This window comes from Eulemur rufifrons, chromosome 27, assembly GCF_041146395.1.
Source record: "Eulemur rufifrons isolate Redbay chromosome 27, OSU_ERuf_1, whole genome shotgun sequence".
In the NCBI taxonomy this organism is placed as follows: Eukaryota; Metazoa; Chordata; class Mammalia; order Primates; family Lemuridae; genus Eulemur; species Eulemur rufifrons.
Genome location: NC_091009.1, coordinates 13,154,883 through 13,176,634, shown reverse-complemented (window position 1 = coordinate 13,176,634; position 21,752 = coordinate 13,154,883). Strand labels below are relative to the sequence as shown.

General features: G+C 34.4%; 1 protein-coding gene across 1 annotated transcript in view; it reads left to right on the top strand.

The window, feature by feature from the left end:
* HMCN1 (hemicentin 1) overlaps positions 1 to 21,752 on the top strand; it is a 414,078-nt gene that overhangs the window by 83,828 nt on the left and 308,498 nt on the right. The window contains exon 2 of the mRNA XM_069459659.1: positions 13,124 to 13,194. Coding sequence (XP_069315760.1) covers positions 13,124 to 13,194 — 71 coding nt within the window. The remainder of the gene's footprint in view (positions 1 to 13,123; positions 13,195 to 21,752) is intronic.

Below are 21,752 nucleotides of genomic sequence, written 5' to 3'. Positions count from 1 at the left end.
ATTAAGTATTTAAACTCTTCCAGAGAATAGGAAAAAGAAATTTCACAATTTTTAAAATGATGTGAGCATGATATTGTCATCAAAATTTAATAATGGTTGCACTTAAAACTTTAGATCATTCATATTCATGTTCATGTAAATAACTGCAAAAATCCTAAGTTAAAGTTGACAAACAGAATCTAGCATGCATCAAAAGCATAAATATCCTTAATAAAGATGTTTATTTCAGGGGCATGATAATAGTTCAATAAAAAGAGATCTATTAACATTACATCTAAGGAAAAGAGCACATGATTATATTAATATACATAAAAGGTATTTAACAAAATTAGTATTGATGCTTGATTTAATTAAAATACCCCAAACCCTATTAACATAGCAGGGAATAGATGAATATTTTCTTAACTTAATAAAAGGTATCTTTTTCAATTCTAAATCCACTATCACCCTTAATGGAGAAAACACTAGAAGCACTCGCTAATTTTAGGAAAAAGACAATGATGTCTATTATCACCACTATTATTTAACATTGTTCTGGAGTACTAACCAATGCAATTAGATAAGAGAAAAAAATTAAGATATAAAAATAGGAAAACATATGCAGCTTCTATGATTGTGTACCTGGAAAAAACAAAAGAATCAGCAGAAATTTCTTACAAATATTAAAAAAATTCAGTGCAGTGATGAATGAAAAAATTAATATACAAAAATCAATAGATTTTATATGTACAAAGATACAACCATTTAGAAGCTATAGTGGAAGAAAGACCCCAATTCACATCTACAAAAAAGATAAAATAGCTAGCAATAGGTTTCCCAAGAAATGTACAAATTTCTATGTGGGGGAAGAAAAATCCCACAAAACTTTAAAAGGCTTCTAACATTCCTAAAAGGACATTACAATAATTGGAATAATACACTATGGAAAGTTTCAGCATCTTGTCAGTTTTTCCAAGTTCATTCTATAATTCAATGTGGTATCCACATTGAATATAGTAGTAGCCACAGGATATCTTTGGTTCTAGATAGGCTGGTCTAAAGTTGATATGGAAAAATATATACGCATAAATGGCTAGGAAAATTTAGCAAAAGGAGAGTAATGATGTGGGACTAGCCCCACTAGATATTAAAACATATTATTAATCCTCATTTATTAAGACTGGTTCTGGTCATGAAGGCAAAGATTAACAGAATAGGATATAGAATACATATGTGAATCATAGAGGCTTGTATTATAATGTCAATGGGAAAAATAGACTTCTCAATAAATAATGATGAGCCAGCCAGGTAGCCATCTGGAAAAAAATGGATCCAGACCTCATACCTTACACCAGCATAAATTTCAAATGGATCATAAATGTAAATGTAAATCATAAACCATAAAAATGCCAGAAGACATCATGGGAAAATTCTATATAACTTTAGTATGAAGAAAGCTGTCCCAACTATGATAAAAACCGGGAACCATAAGAAAAAGATTAATAAATTTTACTTACTACATAAAAAAAAACTATTTCCGTATAGCCAAAATTTCTATAAGAAACATCAAACTAGAGGAAATATTTTGCAATTCATATCACAGAAAAAAACCTCATTAATTAATATATGAACAGCTTTTAAAAATTGCCACCAAAAAACACAACAACCCAATATAAAAATAGATTAAGACGATGGACATTCATTTTATACAAAGGAAATAAAATAAAGATCTTTCCTTGTTACTGTTACATTAAGCAGACCCTCTTCTCATTATTTCTGTCTCAATAGCCTGTTTATTTCAATTGTAGCATTTATTCCCACTTGTTTGTTTTTTTCTCTTTGCCTGTTTAGTTGTTTTATTCTCCCTTTCCTCTCTAAGATGATGACGTTCATGGGGAATGGGATTATATCTTTTCTTCCATAGTTGCTTCAAGCACAGTGCTGTCTAATAGGAAGCATTTAATAATATTCTATTCTATTTCAATCTGTTTTATTCCTCCACCAGAAAAATACCTTCTAAACAGCCTTTCTTATCACCTGTGCCACATGTATTCAGCTTTTTTGTACTAAACTTGATAAATGGGTGGAGATTTACATAATTAAAAAGAAGGCACATAAATTCACAAAGTAACTAGGCCCCACTGTGGACTGTCTTACTAGACTTTTAGAGTCAGCTTCAAGCACAGGCCCTGATTCACTAGTAAGGACTTAAAAATTATTTGTTGAATTAAAAGGTATCAGAAGCGGTGTGTTTGCCAGGAAAGATCTTAATTTTTTTCAGTTTATTCTTTGGCAGGGTGTACTGCTTCATTAATAACTTCTTCAGTGTTTTGAACTTAATTTCGATTGCTCGAATTTTCTTCATTCTTTCATTGGTCTGTTTGACTTTTTTGATTTAACAACCATGATGGAATTCATAGGCATCATTAGAGATAGTATATGCATGATTCAGAAATTCTATTAATGTTTACTATTTCTCTAATATTTTTAGGATTAAGTGTCATAATTGTTATATTTTAGGAGATTTTTCAATAGTATTTTCTTTTTCTTAAAGCTTATTCTGATAGCCATAGTAATATTTTTGAATTTCTTCAGACATCACGTTTTTCATTTTCTTAATTTTTGTTAAATATTTACCTCTTCTGAAGTTGGTTATTTATGTATCTGTATAGTTTTATTATGGAGATTTATTTGTATACATATATATTTATATTTTCTCTGTTTTGCCAATTAAGCTGCAGATTTTTGAAGATAGGGACTGTAGTTTATTTCCTCTATAAACTGATATAGTGACTATTTTAAAGTAGTAATTTGTATATATTATTTAAAATTGTTTTCTGACTATTTCTCTAACTTCACCATCATCAAACAGCGAGGATCACTGTCTAAGTGCTGGAGATTCAAAACGTCACAGTTGCTGTCATCAGAGCAGTTATAATCTAGCTTGGGAGACTGAATACACAGGCAAATGAATGTAGTTATTTAGTGCTACATAAAAAATTATTCCAAAACTTAGTTTTGTTTAGCACAATAATCATTTATTATTTGACAGGTTTTGTCAGTCAGGAATTCCATCACAACTGAGCTGGGTCCTCTAGTTAGGTGTCTCTTACAAGTCTGTAATTAAGGTACTGATTGGGTTTGTGGTCATGGCAAAACTTGACTGAAGAAGGGTCCACTTCCATGTTACTGATATGGTTGTTGGCAGGATTGAGTTCCTCCTGAGCTGTAGGCCTCAGGTACTTGCTAGCTGTCAGCCAGAGGCTGTGCTCAGTTTCTTGCTGTGTGGTTCACTCCGTAGAGTAACAGGCTAGCTCACAGGGGTGGTTCCCATGACTGGTTTCCATCAGAGAGCAAGAGAGGGCATGCAAGACAGAAGCCATGGTTTCTTTATTATCTAATCTTGGTAGTGACATCTCATCACTTTTGCCATATTCTTTCATTACAAGCAAGGTACTAGGTCCAGCTCATAGTTAAGGGAAGGAGATTACACCAGGGTGTGAGTATTAGAAGGTGGGGATCATTGGGGGCCATATTAGAGGACGCCTACCACATCTGATAAATACTGAGCAAACAGTGAGGACGTGTCATTAAAAGAATTCAGTAGAGTGAGCTCTAATTCAGAGGAGTGAGTCATTCTTTCTAAAAACGTTGAGACTTGAGTTGAATCTTGAAGAAAGGTGTGATAAGCAAACGGGGAAAACAGCTTCTTACATAGAAAAGTACAAACGAAAGTGTAGAGGTGGACATTTTTCCAGATTACTTTGAAAACAGTGACAGGTAATATAACTCAACAGTAGTATTTGCATCTGTCTTTCAGTGTCTCTGCCGATTATTAATATTATTAATGGATGCCTGAAAACACATGTTAGTTATTGCATTTTGGTTTGCGTTTGGATTGTACAACAAAGAAACAATCTCTGCCTTTTAGAGTTCAGGTTCTAAAGAGGAGGCTTGATATAATCAGTTACCAGGAATGTGCTTTAGAGTGAAGTAGAGAAGCATGGGAACTTGGAACCAAGATATTGAAACCCTCTGTGTGATATCAGTGGGTAAGAGTGGACTGATCACTGTGATGCCAGAGAATGTCACAGAATGTCTCTTGTTTCTCCTCCATAGTTTTCGGAGAGTCTTGGATGCGTGCCACAGCCCACTGGCATCTGTGTGGATGCACGTGTCTCTCCTTGCAGTTGCAGCAGTGTGTTGGTGACTTGTGAGGGGAGGGAGTGGGACGGCTCATACGTGGACGCTTTCCCGTTATCAAGTATCAGCACAACACATGGCTTCTGTCTTAGGTTCAAATGCCTTTGGAGAAGATTCAAACTGGAACAAAGTAATTAACGTCATTGACCTTAAAGAGACCAGGATAACTTCCTAATCTGGGATGCTTTTAGTTCCCAAGGTGAATACTCTGAAGTTCTTCATCTTAAAAGTACTTAAATTTAAAATGGATACTCACATTGATGATTCAGTTTCATGTTCAATATTTACAATTATAATGGATATTTTGTATTTTAAATATTACTTCTATGAAGAGAAAAAAGTAAGACAAATACATATGTGCATACGAAAAGGCATACAGCATTACAAGAGTGCATAGAGAAAAATCAAAATCAATGGTATGCAGAAAAAGAGAATCAAAAGTTGGCTGTGGTTGGATTTTGATGTTAAAACTCTGAATAGTGTTTTATTTCATTCACTCAAAAGAAATTCCTTGTATATTCAGAGTCCAGAGTGCTAACCATTACACCATGGAACCCCCCTTATTCCTTGTGTATTCAATAAAGGCTAACAATAGGGAAGAAGACATTGCCAAGAGTCATGCACTTAAAAGATGAAAGCTTGAAGTGAGAGGATTGAAAAAGAATACCTTATCAGGACAATGACTGTTTTGATTAGACTCTAAATACTTAAACTATTTTATCTCGAAACATTAACAGATAACAGCTCAAATTAATGCTTTCCTTGTTATCTTGCCTACTGCTGAGAAATATCTTTGTGCCTTTTTTCCCTCAGTGACCATTAATAAGCAAACTAATAACCATACACAAAGTTCATGAATACAACTTGAAGCTTGCATGTGATCAGGCAAAATTCCTCCCTTTCTTAAATTGTAAAACAGTACAATAATTTGAAAAATAAAAAAGTATTCATTATTCTATCTATTCCGAACATCAATTTTTGCTCTGGCATTACCTTTCAGAATTTGTCCTTATGCAGATGTGTTTTTGTACATAATTGCAATCAAAGTGTATATACAACTCCATGTTATGCTTTTTTATTTAATATTATATGATAAACATTGGCTTATGTTTATACATGGAATAATAGTTTAATAGATGCCTATATAATTACTTAGAGAATCATATGTTTTTAATTATTTCTCTGTTTTGACATTGTTTATTGATATCCTAATGTCAGTATCATTTTTAAGTTAATTATAACAAAAGGGAAGTATTTTTAACACAAGACACTTTTAAGACTTATAAATACCTATAACACACATAACTATAATAAATTTCCTCAAAGTGGTATCCATCTATAATCATACCAACAGTACAAATATTCTAGGTTTATAATGACACTGGCTTGAGTAATAATATTTTTAAACATTTTTTTCTCTCTTATAAGGTGTACTTCAAAACTGCTACAGTTTTCATCTCTTTCACTGTAACTAAATATGAGCTTTACTCCTGTTCTTGTTTTTTGCTATCCTTTTTTAAATGAGTTTTCCTTTCATGTAGTGATTAGAGCTTTATTTTTTCTTATAAATTTGAACAATCTTTCCAGATAGTATAGGTTTTAACCTATTTTAATTGTTGATAAAAATGCTGCCAAATCTGGTTTTATATTTTATTTCAGACTTTAATTTTTATATATCATATATTAGTATTTTCCCTTGTGATTTCTTATATTGCTTTGAAAAGGAGAATGCTATTCTTTTCTAGATCTGATATATATTCTAATTTAGATTCAGTTAACTATAATGGTTATATTTAATCATTTACTCCATTTGGAGCTTATTTTATTATATACTGTAAAATATGAAGTAAAGTTAAATAATTTAAAAATAAATAATCCTACTTTATGCACCTTGAGATACAATAATTTTGTGTATAGATTATTCATTCTTTTTGTTATTTCATATTTATTAGTATACCAGCACTCCTGTCCTCTTAGTTATTGATGCTTGTGATGTTCTTTACTGGTTCTTTTTCAGTTTTCATTGATGTAACTGCTATCTTGCTTCTGAAAATAAGTTTAAAAATAATTTTGCTAAGTGTTTTAAAACACACACAGGCAATAAAAATCCTTTCTGAGATTTTGATTTAAGTGTGTTAAGTCCATGAATTAACTTATCTGTTCTCCCAACATGTGGAAATTTCAACATTAATGATTCTTTTTTAAGGACTTGCAAACTGATTTTTTTTTCTTTTTCATCAACATTTTACCTCTCCTTTCATTATTTTTCTTTTCTTTATCCCTAACTGATGACTAGACTTATTTGGAAGAATGTTAATGTTAAAAAATTGCATAAAAGGGCAATTAAAACTTTGAAGTGGGCCAGGCATGGTGGTTCGTGCCTATAATCTCAACCATTTGGGAGGCCAAGGCAGGAGGATCACTTGAGGCCAGGAGTTTGAGACCAGCTTCAGCAACATAGTAAGATCCCATCTCTACAAAAAATAGAAAAAATAGCCAGTTATGGGCATGGAGGTGTGCACCTGTAGTCCCAGCTACTTGGGAGGTTGAGGCAGGAGGATCCCTTGAGTTCAGGAGTTTGAGGTTGCGCTGAACTGTGATGATATCACTATACTCTAGCCTGGGCAACAGAACAAGACTCTGTCTCTAAAAGAAAACAAACAAACCAACAAAAAACTGTGAAATGAATTCCAATATTCTTATCCTAAAATTTAAAACACACTTCTCTGTATCATTATTTAAATTTATATCTTTGAGTATATCTTATCAATGTATAGATATATTATGAAGGTAAAAATGACATTTTATGTTTAGGAGTATATGTAAAACTGAGAGTCTGAACTTTATGGGCCATTAAAAATCCATGGCTGTTTTTCTACAAGAGTACTTGCTGCTGCCCTGGCCAAAGTCCAGTCTAAGCAATAACATCCTACTCTGTATACCTCAAAGCCCTGTGTCCGTTGTTTAAGGCATTCTTCTTTGCTTCCTGTTCTAAATATCTGTGTAACATTGCTGAGTTCATGTTAACAATTTTTTCTACATCTCATTCAGTAGTCCATGAAGTGAAATGATCTGTGCATTATATATATATATACATACACACATATATATATATACACACACACATACTATGTGCAATTTTGTTCAATGCATATATTTAAAGTTATACAGCTCATTGTTAAATGAATAACCTCTTTGGAGAGTGGAACAGAATACTATTTAATCACTATTAGATAACATGCTATGAATGAATTTATCATTGACTTTATAAAATACAACAAATACATCATTTCATTGCCAAAACGATCATAAGGGCCTTTAAGTGGTCCTGAAAATTACCTGTTCTAATTTGAGTAGGAATGTACTCAGTTCAATGAGTTCTGTAACATACTTGGCATTAGCTGAGCTCAAAGTCAGGAAACAGGCCAGGCACGGTGGCTCACGCCTGCAATCCTAGCACTTTGGGAAGCCAAGGTGGGAGGATGGGGCTTGAGCCTAGGAGTTTGAGACCAGCCTGGGCAACACAGGGAGATGCTGTCTCTAAAAAAAAAAAAAAAAAAAAAGAAAAAAAAAATTAGCTGGGCGCCGTGGCACATGACTGTAGTCCCAGCTACTCAGGAGGCTGAGGCAGGAGGATTGCTTGAGCCCAGGAGTTTGAGGGTGCTGTGAGCTATGATCCTTCCACTGCACACCAAGGGAAAAAAAAAGGTCAGGAAAAAACAGTCTGTTTTTGTCAATTCGATGCAGATCATTTAAAAATGGTGCTGGACAGCAACATTATAATTGGATGAGGATCGAGAAATCCGGAAAGAGTGTATTGTAGATTAAGTTGAATGCAGTAAAAGTAACTGCAATTATTAATTTGTTTTTCTGTGGTATCCCAAAGCAGGAAATATAATATATTAATTTTTTATTCTGAAAACAATGCTTTGAATATGTATATTTGCACTAGCACCTTTGCACATAAAGGACGTTAGAATTGATTTTTATTAAACTAATTGAGAGGAAAATTTTTAGAAAATGGAACATGTGAGTTTCAGCTCATGAAGGGGATTTTGATGAGGCTACGTCCCAATGCTTAGAATTTCTATGCTATTGTGTGAGTCTCTATTAATCCAGTGTTCTCTTCAAGTCCCAACTCATACCTCGTCTCTTCCTAAATGCCTTCAAGGTGTATTTCTCCACAGCTCAAGGATCTCTTTATCCCCTTTGTACACTGAGAACATTTACTATCCTGTAATCTGTATCATTTGGTCCTTCTTAGATGCTGGGTTAGACTTCTTTTAACTTTTTATAGCTTGCTACTTTTTAAGTTTTCAACTATATTTCAACTTGCATTTTGGCAGATCCTCTGATTTATGTATTTCTTTGCTTCTTCTATAATGCCTTGTAAATGTTGATTAGTTTATAATGCAGCTTAGCTTTTCACATATTTATTCATGTGTAACTATCAATATAAAGTCAATAACTATATATTTTAAAAAAGAACAAAGCAATTGTGAACACTGTTATTGAGTCATGCTCAGGCAGTGTTTAGACCCCAGAAGGTAGCAATAAATATTCCTCTTATTATCAAGGAACCACTTTGAGTAAAGAAAAAGTAGAAGTAGCAGAAATCTGTTAGTGGGAAGGAAAAAGGAAGTGAGGTACTGGATACCGATCTTGCCAAATGAAGCAGTGAAAGAAAATATTACATTGTGAATTTCTTTCCATTATTTTCTTAAGTACAACCCGTCAACTCAGATTAAGAGAACAATGGTCGAGATGTTGGCAGTAAGTCCAACCCATCTGATAAATTCCTAGGAAATGGGAAATAATACAATTATTGAACAGGGAAAAGACTTCCTTAGAGTTTCAGATACCATTACTGTTTTAAATCAAAAATAATCTTTGTACCATAACAAACAAATTTCTTATGTTTGTACAATGCATGTTACCTTAATGTTTCTTTTGTTTTTAAAAATAAGTTATAAGTGGAAAATTGTATCTATTAATTATCTGTATCAATAGCTTGAACATTTTGTTACATTGGAAACTGAAAACTTTTTCAGTTGACTAATCAGTATCATCACTGATCTTGCAGCATGGTCTTTAGCTACAGCATTGAGGCTCCACGATGTAGTGAAAAGAACAAGAAATAAAGAATGTAAAGGCCTAGGTTTAACTTTTGTATATATTTTTCCTCCTTCTTCCTCTTCCTCCTATCTTCAAACATTTATTGGGATTCTACTACATTTACATTGAGAGAGTTTATCCCCTCAAGGTGCTGACAGCCAAGAGAGGCAGATACAAAAGCAATCAGGCAGTCATAATACCAAGTGGTGGATGCCAGGTTTCATGTCGTAGGCACATGCTATCATGGTAGCTCTTAAAGTGGCTGGGTGACTTTGACAAATCACCTAAGCTTCCATTGTCTATATAATTGTATCTGTTCTACTTACTTCGTGAGGTTGTTTTAAGCCTCGAAGGAGGCTCCTATATGTTACAGAGTGTTGTGAATTGTAAAAATATTTGCAAATATAGATTGTTATAGGTAATAACTTATTTGACACAATACAAGAATACCTTGTGAACTTGATATATAGAATTTAAAAAGAAATTGGGATTAATGAAGAACTTTTTTCCTCTAATTTGAAATCCAGAATTTTCACCACCTTTTCGAAATCTCCCTTAGTTCTTTCTGGGAAAAAAAAAGTCTCTATTTATTAGTATTTCCACACTATCTTTTCTCTGCTTCTATTTCTGTACTTGTTACATTGTACTGCAATTACATATCTACACCTTTATCTCAGTAGACCACTGAGGGTTTGAGGGCAGGGCCCATGTTTGTTCATCTTTATGTTACCAACAGCAACCACCTATAGTATATGTTCAATATGTGTTTGTTACATAGACTTGAGAAGCAATTTTCTAACATGCCTTCATTGTATGTTTGATTATAGTATTTACTAGGCAAGAGATAATTTTCTTCAGTCTATTAAAAGAAATCTAGGCATGTGACAATAAAGATTTTTGGGTGTTGGGTTCATAATGTTAGAGACTCTGAACATGGCTCATCCTGCCCACGGTCCAGAGAAAAGGAGTGGGAAATTAGTTGTGATACAATTCACAGAATGGAGATCTTGGAAAAGAGAGAAAGTTAGTGAGCTGTATAGGTTGCTCAGCATAGAAAATGTTATCAGATATCTTAACTTCTTTCTTCACCAAAATTTTTCAGTTTCATTGTCTCTGGACCTCAAGTTTTCTTGTCTGTAGGATGAGGGGAGTGAACCAAATGATCTTTACTGCCCCTTCTAGCTCTGTAATTATGTATGAGATTGATTTTTAAGACATTTTTAGTGAGTTTTCTTTGTAAACAACTAGATAAAATAACTGGACAAAGTGGAGATCATATCTACATTCTGTTGAAAATTATGCACATTCATTCTTCCTATTTTTTATTATGGAAAATATTATTAAGACAAATTACAGCAAATTAGAGAAAAGGCAAAACATTCAAGGAGATAGGGTTTAAGTTAGGCTTATGTACGGAGAGGTGCATGGGCAGGTGAAGGACAAGGGAGATGACCATGGGGATTCTGAGCAAGTGCAATAGCTTCCAAATTTGAAGTCTGGATAAATAGAAGAAAGAGCCTGGATTGCCTTAGAGAGTTCCCATTTAATTCTATAAGCAATAGAGGACCATGTTCAGGCAGGAAGGGAGGACGAAGTTGTACCTGCTGAATGTCATCAAAGGCTTGGCAAGGGATGAAACCGACATGAGCGAAAAGAGAAGAGGAAATTGCTAATGACATAACTGGCACAGGGTTCTGTTATGTGAAGAGAAAGACTGGAATGGAAGCAAGTTCTGAAAGGGAGGAGGGCTGATTTTGCCAAATAGTCGTATCATTCAGTTAAAATGAGTTGGAAAGAATGCTTACAGCTGGAGGGATATGACAGCTCGGCAAGCTGTTACCTCTCCTGAGTATTTCTCATAACTGATAAAAGATTTATCTCAGCTGTTCAGTGTGGTTTGCAAAAAATGTTTATTAATGGGCTTTAAGAGAGATTTCCTATCTTTGTTGAAAACAGGTGTATATTTGAGAGCCTCTGGTTAACTAAAATGAAGCTATTCAGTCCTTTTATTTTAATAGCATCTCTTGATCCCTACTCTTGAAGAACAGGCATATATCCAGAGATTTTTTTTATTATTATTATAGGGAATGTTCTTGCATGTCTACACTCTTTATTCTTATATAATTGGTTTTTTTCTAGTATTCTTTGTATTCCTTTCTATTTCTTGAGTTTTAAATTCTTGGATTATTTCAGTATTGTGCAATGTAGGAACATAGAAGCTTGGCTTGACAATGGTGCTGACAATTTATATGTCAGGGTGTAACTGCCTGGCATATTCTTTGCTGTTTTGCATTCCTTTGCAAAGTATGCCTTTGTTTAGTCTTGAGGGAGGAGGCTTCTCCCATTTTCCATATACTCGGGACATGGCTAATGACTGTTCTGCTTTGTGTGGAATGCAGATGTTTGCATTCTCACAGTTTCTCCCATTGCTTCTTCATTCCTTTTGCAAATTGCAAGGTGTCTAATCTATAGTGAAGGATGGAGACATTTTTCTTGTTATTTCTAAGAACAGTGGCATGGTTTATGGCCGACAAATTGTACCTCCTTTCTAATTTATCTCATTTATTTTTAAAATACTACAATCTGTTTTTGTAACATATGTAGCATGTTATAGAGGGCCTGTCTAATTAATTATTATCCTTTGAAGTTATAAAGTACTTTTAAGCATTGTGCCTTTGAAGCTAGAAAATATTTTATAAAAGGTAAATGTTAAGTGTCTTTATAATTTTATATTGCAGTTGCACATTACAGTTGTGAATGAGGCCTATATCTTCATTACATAAGAAACTTTTCATCCACCCTGAGAATTTAAGATGATATATCTGTGCACACGATATCCAGATGTATTTTAATATCCTTACTTAAATATATGGATGCTTTCTGGGGAAAGTAACTGATACTCATAAAAAATCACTTTCTGCTTATCTATTTTAAAAGTCGATATTTTTTTTTTAAGGGAATAAGCTTTGTTTACTATAGGCATTATGTATCTTACAAAAAATAAACTATCTATACCATATATACATATTGTCAGCTTAACCCAAACTGATATTGGGGCTTCTTCTCCTCATCTGACTTAGGATGCAAGTCCTAGCTCTCCAGGCAAGACAGTAGTGGCCCCACCCGTTCCATTTGAAGCAGAGGTTTATGCAGTACATCAGGCAGTCATGAGGGTGGCCCTGAAGGTAATTGTGATCAAAGCCAGTAATTATGATCAGAAAAATGGTGATAGTGATGCTCAGCCGCCTAGCCATGGGAAGAGAAGTAATAGGGACGATTTTCTGTACTTTTAATATGTCCTTGTATCTATGCTTCTCCAACTTTGTAAAAACCCTGAGGGATAGGGCAGTTAATGTTCACTTCTTTCTTTTTTTGTTTAGCATTACACTTTTTATTGTGAACTAATTCAGACTTATAGAAAAGTTGCAGACAACTTTACACTTTATAATTGAGAAAACTGAATTATAGGGTGAATAAATGATTCATTTAAATTCAAATAACAAAGTAGGTGCTTGATAAATATTTACTAACTGGCGACAGTGAGAAAGAACTGAAACTGGGGTCTCCTGATTCTTTGTCCTATGACATTTTTGACTCCCCATTGCATTTCCCAAGGTTAAAAATGCACTCTTTTAGGGATGCATAATTTATAGTAAATTATAAGTTATTCTTTGGTAGCTATAAATTGAGAAAGAGTATTTGGTATTTTGCTATTCCTTTTAATAAATAACTATGTGGTACACAGTGAAAGACATTTGTAAACACAGTAAAGTCTTTAATGCTGTAGATTACTATTTATTAAACTATGTCATTTTTATCTTCACAGAAATTGGCCCAGTGACAATTACTACAGATCCCAAGAAATTTCAATATGAACTCAGAGAACTCTATGTTCAGGTGAGTGCTTGCTTTCAATTTTCTTTTGGGGAAATGAAAAATCATGAACCTTTGGATGATTTTCTTTAGTTTTTAAAGCTAAAAGAAGTAATTGTTGGTATTTTTAAGGGACTCAATAAATAGTACCCTTTTTCCCCACCTGAGTCCAGAATGAACTGAACAATAGATATGGAAATAGGACAGATTGAGTTCAAAATGTCGCCTTCATTGATATGCTGTCTTTGGCTGATATTATGCTCTAATGGCAGAGCTGAGTAGCTGTAACAGAGACTGGCCCCTCTAAAGAGAAACTTTGCTGACCCCTGCTATAGATAAGTCCTTTCACTTAGAAACATAAGGAACTGGTAATAATTCCCCCCCACATACAACATTAATGGCATAACCAAGATAATTTTGATATTCTGTGCTATAAGTTGGCCATATGAAGATTTTGACTGTAAATATAATTTCATTATTACAGGAGATGAATAACATTGGTTTAAATGTTACTCTGAAAACAGACCTTAGAGGTAGGGTTGCTACACACCTTCTTCTTGGTGCTGCTTTGAGATTATTCCCAAATTCATTCATTAAAAAAAAAATTGCTTCTTTGAGGCTATTTCACTGTACCACCCTCTGTGGTCTCTGTGGTCTCTGCAGCTGTCACCTGCAGACTTTTTGGCCACTTTCCGTCATTCATCTAGGCTACTGGTACCTGGCTCTTTGGCTACCTTTCTCCCTCAGGGCTGTCATCATCCTGGGTTACTTCAATGTTTATGGGAATGACGTAGTCAGAGCAGTCCTCCCTTGGTTCCTTGACCTACTAGTTATCTTCAGTGACCTTTTCTTCACTCTGTTTTAGCATTCCATTCCCACAAACACCTCCTGGATCTTGGTATTGTGCCAAATTGTTCCATGTCCAGAGTAACTAATTCAGACATCTTCATCTCCAGCAATCACTACCTTTCCCCTGAGCTTGCCGGTCCAACTGCTTACACTGTACCTACTCCCTCACCCTCATCAAGCACTCCAGTTCATTCACCCCATACTTTCTCCTAGGCCATCCCATCTCTTCTTTTTCCATTTTCCTCCAGTCTAGCTTAGAGTTTTATCCTTTTAAAAACACTCACTTTTCTCCCTTTTTCATTGCCTTTCTGTTCAAAAAGTGAAACCTCATTCCTTAATGACCCCTGACTATCTGCATTATCTGTGCTTGTCCAACAGCCCAATGCTGTTGAAGTCTCACAACATGACAGTTTGATTCTCCTGTGAATTCATAACCACATATCTCAAATGTACTCAATACTCCCATGAGCTTACTATATGTTTCTTTGGACAATAAAATCTTCTATTCCTCTTAATGACAATTGCAAATTTTATCTACTCTCCTCAAACCTTTATCTCACCGTCCTCTTACTACTGGCTATTTCAGCATATTACTCTGAACAAGCGATCTTACTTTGGCACACAAGCACATGCAAACGAAGCCCTCTGCTTCCTCATACCTATCATGTGGCCCACCTACATCCAGCACCCATCCCGTCCTTATTCTCTACTTCGTCTCAACTCCTTGGCTTTCTTAGGATTTAACACTATCAAACCGCTTCTCTCAACTGCTTAAGAGTTGTCATTGACTTTTAAATTTGTTCAAGTTTCTCCATCAAAAAAACAAATAAATCTCAACAAACAAAACCATAAAAAGAAAACCCAAAACAAACAACTTCTCTATTTTTCTCAAATCCTCCTACAAATGACAACTTCTGTTTTTATCAATTCCTTCAATGCCAAGCAAGTTGTCTGTGTTCACTGCCATCATTTCCTCACCCCCCTCCCTGCCGTTCACTCCTCAATCTGTTTCAGTCTAGTTCCCACCACCCTCACTCTCTCAAAGTAGCTTTAGCTAGTGACCAGTGACACCCACTTTGCTAAATGCAATGTGAACGTTTCAGTCCTCATGATACCGGCTGGACTTCTTTGTAGTCTTTGACAACGTTGGCCTCTCCCTCCTTGATGTGCTCTGTTACCTCATCCACCTTTTCATTTTTCTTCCCACTTTTTGTGTTCAGCTTTCTGGGAAAGCTCATTTCCTTCCACTTGGCCATTAAATGTTGAGGTTCCTCAGAATTTTGGAACTGGCCCCTTTTTGTTTTCTCATTTTGTATCCACTGTAGGTAAAATCATCCATATTCTGGTAAATATGTTTTAGCCTCAGCCTCTTTTCTGGGGAGCAGACCCTCATTTCAATCTCTTGGATGTCACAGTGGCCCTCTAAAATGAAATTCGTGAATGTTCCTTTTCCATTGCTCCAAATTTGGTCCTTAATTCTTGGTCTTTGTCTACTATTCATTACCTTTGTGAATCATGCCTACAGATTCTGGTGATCCAGTCAATCTGAGTCTTCCTTAGTACATTCTTCACTTTTACCTCTTTCATCCAAACGATTCTTAAGTCTTGTTTTTAACTTTCTAAATATCTTTTAAATCAACTGACTTGTCTCTATTTCTACTGGCACTATCCTAGTCCCAAATACTGTGTCTTTAGTCTAAAGTAATGCAGAAAAGCTTCTAAATGACATTCTCGCATTTACTCTTGCTTTTATTTTCCAGGCCTTTCTCTACTCTGCAGATAAAAGGATTTCAAAATACACCTCTGAACATTTGTGCCTTATACTGTATCCACTTGTCCTCTTACTCCCACCTCATCAAATTCTTCCTGTGGCTCTGAGTGCCCTGAGACCTGCCTACCTTTCATTCCCATGTAGTGCCACTTGCCCCCTCCAGGCTCTGTTTTCTGCCTCAGGGGCCTTGCTTAGAGCCTCCCCATATCTGTATTCTCACCCATCTCCTCTTGCATAAGAAGTTCCTGTCCTTTAGCCCACCTGCCCTTACTTCTATACTCCCTTAACCTTGTTTAAAATCCTGTACTCAAAGTCTCATCTTGAACACCACTTCCTCAGAGAATCCTGTCCTGTCTTCTAGGCTTAGTTATTTCTCACTACCTTTCTCCATCACAGACCAGTTGGGTGTTCACACTGAAGGACCGTGTCTAATTTAGCGTGTCATTAAATGTTCCAGTAAAATGTCTGGCACATAGAACATGTTCACTTTTTGATGAATGAATGAATATACCAGAATGTACAGATTAACAGTCCAAATCAGAGTTTGCAGTATAATACTTTGATTGGTTTCTCTGGGGGGAATGCCTTGATTTGGAACTGTATATAGTCTGAGCATAATTGGGGCACAGGGTATGAAACCCAAAGTTTGGCATTCCAAATGTGTATTCATTGGTGCTGCTTTTTTGTGCATGTTTCTATTTGTAAATTACATATCAAATAGAATCATATTTAATAAATGTACAAATAGATTTATATAGTTATCTCTTGACCATGTTTTACTTTTACTGAGTTTCTTCTGATAATTTTTTCCACTAACAATCCTTCATTTCCTTTTTCTTATATCATATCATTCCTTTTCAGTCATTATCTTGCCACTTATTTACTATTTACTTTTCTTTTCCCCAATATATCAAATTCTTTGCCACTTTGGTTGTCCAAATTCTCTGAAAAAGTCTTTATACAAATTTTTATCCTGTACGTGGATCATGGAAATTAGAAATTGTGTTTTTCTTGTTGTTTAAATGTGTATGTGCCCCTATTTTACTGTGAATTCCTGAGGCAAGAGTCTTATAACTCTCATTTAGCCTCTGCTTCATCTGGGGGATGAACCAATGTCTGCAATAGAATGGACTTTAAGTAGCTGTTGAATGAATGAATGCCATTTGAGGTGACTTCTTTTGAACTATATATTTAACAGTAAAACTGTTATCAAATATAATTTAAATTTGACTTGATGGTTCAAAAAATACCTTAAAAACCTAACCATGAGTTTTCATTGCATTGTAGAGAATCAGAAAGGCCAAGTAACAGAGACTTCTAGCACATAGAAAGTTAGAAAGGGATTTATTGTATTTTTTTTTTTTTTTCTATGAGAATACTGACAGCTAGGCTGTATTCTTGAAAATCTGGCCAGAATGCAAACACCTACATTCTCAATGATACCTGGCCCTGGTGCTTCCTGATTTCCCTCCTCTCCCTTTCTTTTGTTCTGAAGGATCCTCAGGGAGTGCCCTTATCCTCTGTCCTCCATTAGTCTCCTGATTCCTGACTCACATTCTACTGACTCCCTCTCCAGAGTTCTCCCCTAGCACCCTCTGGAATCGAATCCTATACAGATACTTTATAGTGTCATATAATTTTGTCTCTGTTCAAAAACATATTTTTTCTTTCTTTCTCCCTGCCATGAAAGCTGGGGTTCATTTTTCTGGAGATTTCCTCTGGGCAGGCTACATCTTGTGGGATTTTCTTTTCTTTTTTTTCTTTTCTTTCACTGTTGTAGGATCCAAAAGTATGCTTAATTAGAACAGCCAGCTGGGGAAGAAATCAAATACTTATTTTTCCCTTCATTCAACAGTGGGCACTGTTATAGGCATTGGGGATACCACGGAAGTGTTTTTACTTTTGAAGTTTCTAGAGAATTATTCTTTATTAAATCAATGGTAAAAAATTTCATTAAATGCAGGTCCAGTATGAAAGGCTAGGCTACATCATCACTTAACAACTAACCTGATGGATATATTTTGTTTTCTCTTCAGTGTTTGCTTATAGAATATTTTATTATTTCATTAATGAGTTTGTAAAACTAAACTTCACATGAAATTTTAGTATGAGATACTAAATTTGGTTTTGTGTATAATTTCCAGATCCTTCTTCAGTTCTCCTTCTACCATTTGTATTTACTTCTCCCAAAGTCACTGTTAGCCAGAGAGATAAGGTTTGCTGTCCTATTAAACTAAATTGGATTCTAAAAAAAAGAAAACCTTTAAAAATGCTCCTTTCATATTTATATTAGTTTTGAAAATAAGAAAAGTGAATTCGGTTTGAAGTAAATTAAATAATTATCCACTAACATTACAGCAGGCTCAGCTTTTTAAAGATAAAGATATGGAATTAATTTGAGAAAAAGCAATCTAAAATTTTCCAAGGAGAATTTAGCAATAAGTCACTAAACTTAAATCATTACGTTTATAACATTCATTTCATTTTCCTTTATCCTCTTTCATCTGGAATACAGAGAAGTAGCTTGAAAAGCAACTGTGCTTTCTCTTTGGGGAAAAGAAGGAAAAACAAATGACAACAAATGGGATTCAAATCACACAGAGCTTTGGGAATTAATATCCTCGTAAATATGCAGTGCAAAGTCCTGCCTTGGGTCACATTCTTGTAAAAAACTATAAAGCTTGCTGATTTTTAGAAAATGGTATTGGCAGTGATATGATTTCAAGCCTTTTATCCAAATTTTTTTTATCTGAATGTTTTAAAGAACAAAAAGCACATTAGTCAAACATTTGAAGTGTAAAAAAAAAAAAAAAAAACAGAAAACACTAAGATATTTCTACAATAATGGAATAGCAATTCCAACTTTTATATGGATAGTTGATCCTCCAAACTGAAAAGCTTCACACATAATTTAATTTTTCTTTGTACCATCTTTTAATAAAATAGACTTTTTTAAAAAGCAGGAATATGATTAAAAGTATGTGGAGCAGCATTGTCACATAGCAACATGATAGTTATGAGGAAGATAAGGATGAGGTCCAGAAGAATAAATAGGCTAAACTGCAGCAGGCTGAGGTTAAGGGAAAAAAATGTTTTGCTGTAGCACAAGAGCAGTTGATATTAGAATTAACTGCCAGGGGAGAATATGGCCAGTAGGCAAAGACTGTTAAAAAGAAGAGGACAAGATAATGCTGATTTTAGAAGAATAATTTACTGTGCCAATTTGGCATTTACTTTATCTAATTTCTAGTATTTTAAATCATGCCACTATGTAAAAGTGTGCTTTTAATTTCTAGATTTATAGAGAATTCTTCCATATGAATTAAAAAAATCAAACTGATATATGACTGAAAAAAATTAAGAAAGAAAATACATAAATAAAAGGGAAAAAAGTGACTAAAAAAGAAAAGGGAAGGGATTATATGTGAGCATGGATATAGATATAAAGTAGAGCTATAAAAGATTTGATTTTTAGTTTTTATATTGGACATGATTCAACTTAGAAAAGCAGTTTTTATTTCCATTTATGTTTTCTTAATATGCATTTGACTTACAATTTTCATATATATAAGAGGAATGGCCTGTATGTAACTTAGAGAAAGAAGCATGATAAGGAGTGTAACTCATAATACATGTAAATATTCAAGGACACTAGAACAGTGTCTGGCCCAAAGTAAGGGCTTGTTAAGTGTTATCCACTGCTGCTACTACCTCTGATGCTCCAAAATTCCTTTAAGGGAAATCATCTCCGAATATTTATGCCATAAATCAGTAACAGTTATGGAACATACACCGTGCAAAACATTTTGCAAGTGTTTTAAAGTGATTATTTCAATGTAACCCACAGAAATTATTCTTTTTAATAAATGGCGAAACTCAAGCTTTGTGGTATTAGGTAACATATCTTACTCAGGTCAAAAAATTGGCAAGTTACAAGGCTGGTCTCAAAACTGCAGGTATTTCATGCCAAAGCTAGTTTCCTTTATCACTCTGCTACTTTCCTCCTAAATAATGGTTTAAGTAACGTTATTAATATAATCAAATCAACATATTTATTTATATAAATTTTTTTTGTATTTTACTTCAAAGTAGGAAAGTCTTTTAAAGATTTAAAGACAGATGTGGGTCTAGGGCTGGTTTGATCCTCAAAAAAATGAATTTTCTTCATAAATATTTTTACCTCTACTCCTATCTCCAATCACTTTGAATAATTGGCTCACCTAAAATTACCAAACTACAAATGACAAATTTAATTATCGGTTGAAAATTGCTCCGTATCCTCAGTTCTGGCTACTGAGAGTGGTAAGCTTATTTAAGTGTGACCTCATGTACACTTTGGAGAGATACAAGAACAAAATGCTTTTAAGAGATTGTAAGGTAGTGTGTATACTGTAGATATATTTGTAGGTAGTATTTTTATTAGTTATTTTTATTGTTAGAGTTGAAATTTCTTTAGGACTGAAGGAAGCATCTATTAAAATTTTAGTTTGCTTCTAGAGTTTTTTCTTAGCATTTCTGCTGGAGTGATTCTTTGAGAGACAAGCAACTCTCTGTCCTCAGGAGGCGAAGAAATGGAGACTGAGACCAGACAATGAAGGACCAGAGTCGGAGTGTTTGACTTTTCTCGCTTTCTATTTTGGTATTTTATCCAGAAGCAAATACCTGGTTGATTTCTTAATGATCTTTTGTGTAAACTTCAAAGGACAGAGAGTATAGAAGGATATTCTGGCTGTTGGATTGCTTTTTCAAAACAGAATATACAGATGGTTAGAGTGGGGTGGGTGTGGATTACAATGGGTAATTTCTTGATTTTCTTTTCAAAGTGTGCATGTATGGAAATATTCTTAAGAGTAAATACATGACTCATTGCATAGTAAATATTGTAGATTTCTATGGCAAAATAACATTTAAGGAGAGGAATCTACTAACCTATGATGCCTGGATTCACTCCATTCATGCTACTTAGCAAGCGGTTGTTCTATTCCCCACATTAAATACTATATCCGATTTCATCAGCTTTTAGGTGATGATAAGGATGGAGGTCAAAACATTTTCCTTGGGAGAATGGTCCTTGATCTAAAGCCAGGATTCCTAGAGAAAACTATAAACCTCACTTTCAATGAAATGCATAGAAAGGAAAATTAAAGAGTTTTTTTCCTCAATGCAAATTGATTAGAGACAGTTAATTCTCAAGAAGCTATCTGTTTTAGTCTTAGGCCTTGAAAAAATTTCAAACAGAAATGTGGTTTTAGTATTGGAATTGATTTTGAATATTATTTGTCCAATTAGATGTTTGAATTCCTTCCAGAAAAACCTATCCATACCCCCAGACCTGAATAACATTAGGTAGAGTTTTGATAGCACTGGCCTTTGTCACCAGATGATGCTTGGGGGACTCCTCTGCTCCTCTGGAGTGATGTCTGGGGAGCCTCTGTTGATGCTGGAGGCTGATAACGGCTTTCTTTGGCAGGCAAATCGCATGATTGCATCCTGGTCCAGCAGCTGAGTCCCTCAGGTTTCCTCGTATAAACTTTAAAACCAGATCTCTTTTTTATATTTATGTTGATTTTTAAAAATCCTAATTTATATGTTCTGTCTTATATGTAGTTTTCTCCTTTTAGATGATCTAGATCTTATTTCATCAATTTTATTTCATGGCTACTAGTTCTAAAAACAACATAAAATTTGTTTATCTCAAACTGTCTCATAAGGTTATGTCTTCATAAATTATAATGTTTTCATTAATAAAAATGTATTGTATCGATATACTTTTTTTTTTACCAAAACATAAAAGAACACAACAGTATAAATATATTTCTTATCACATTAAATAAAAAGAATCACAGCATCACAATCTCCATTAACTAGCCAATAATAAAGATAATACCAAATGTGCTGGAAAGCATGTGAAATCCATATGTGAGTGTTAGGGCAGAAGGAAAAGAGAGATTTCTGTAGGTAT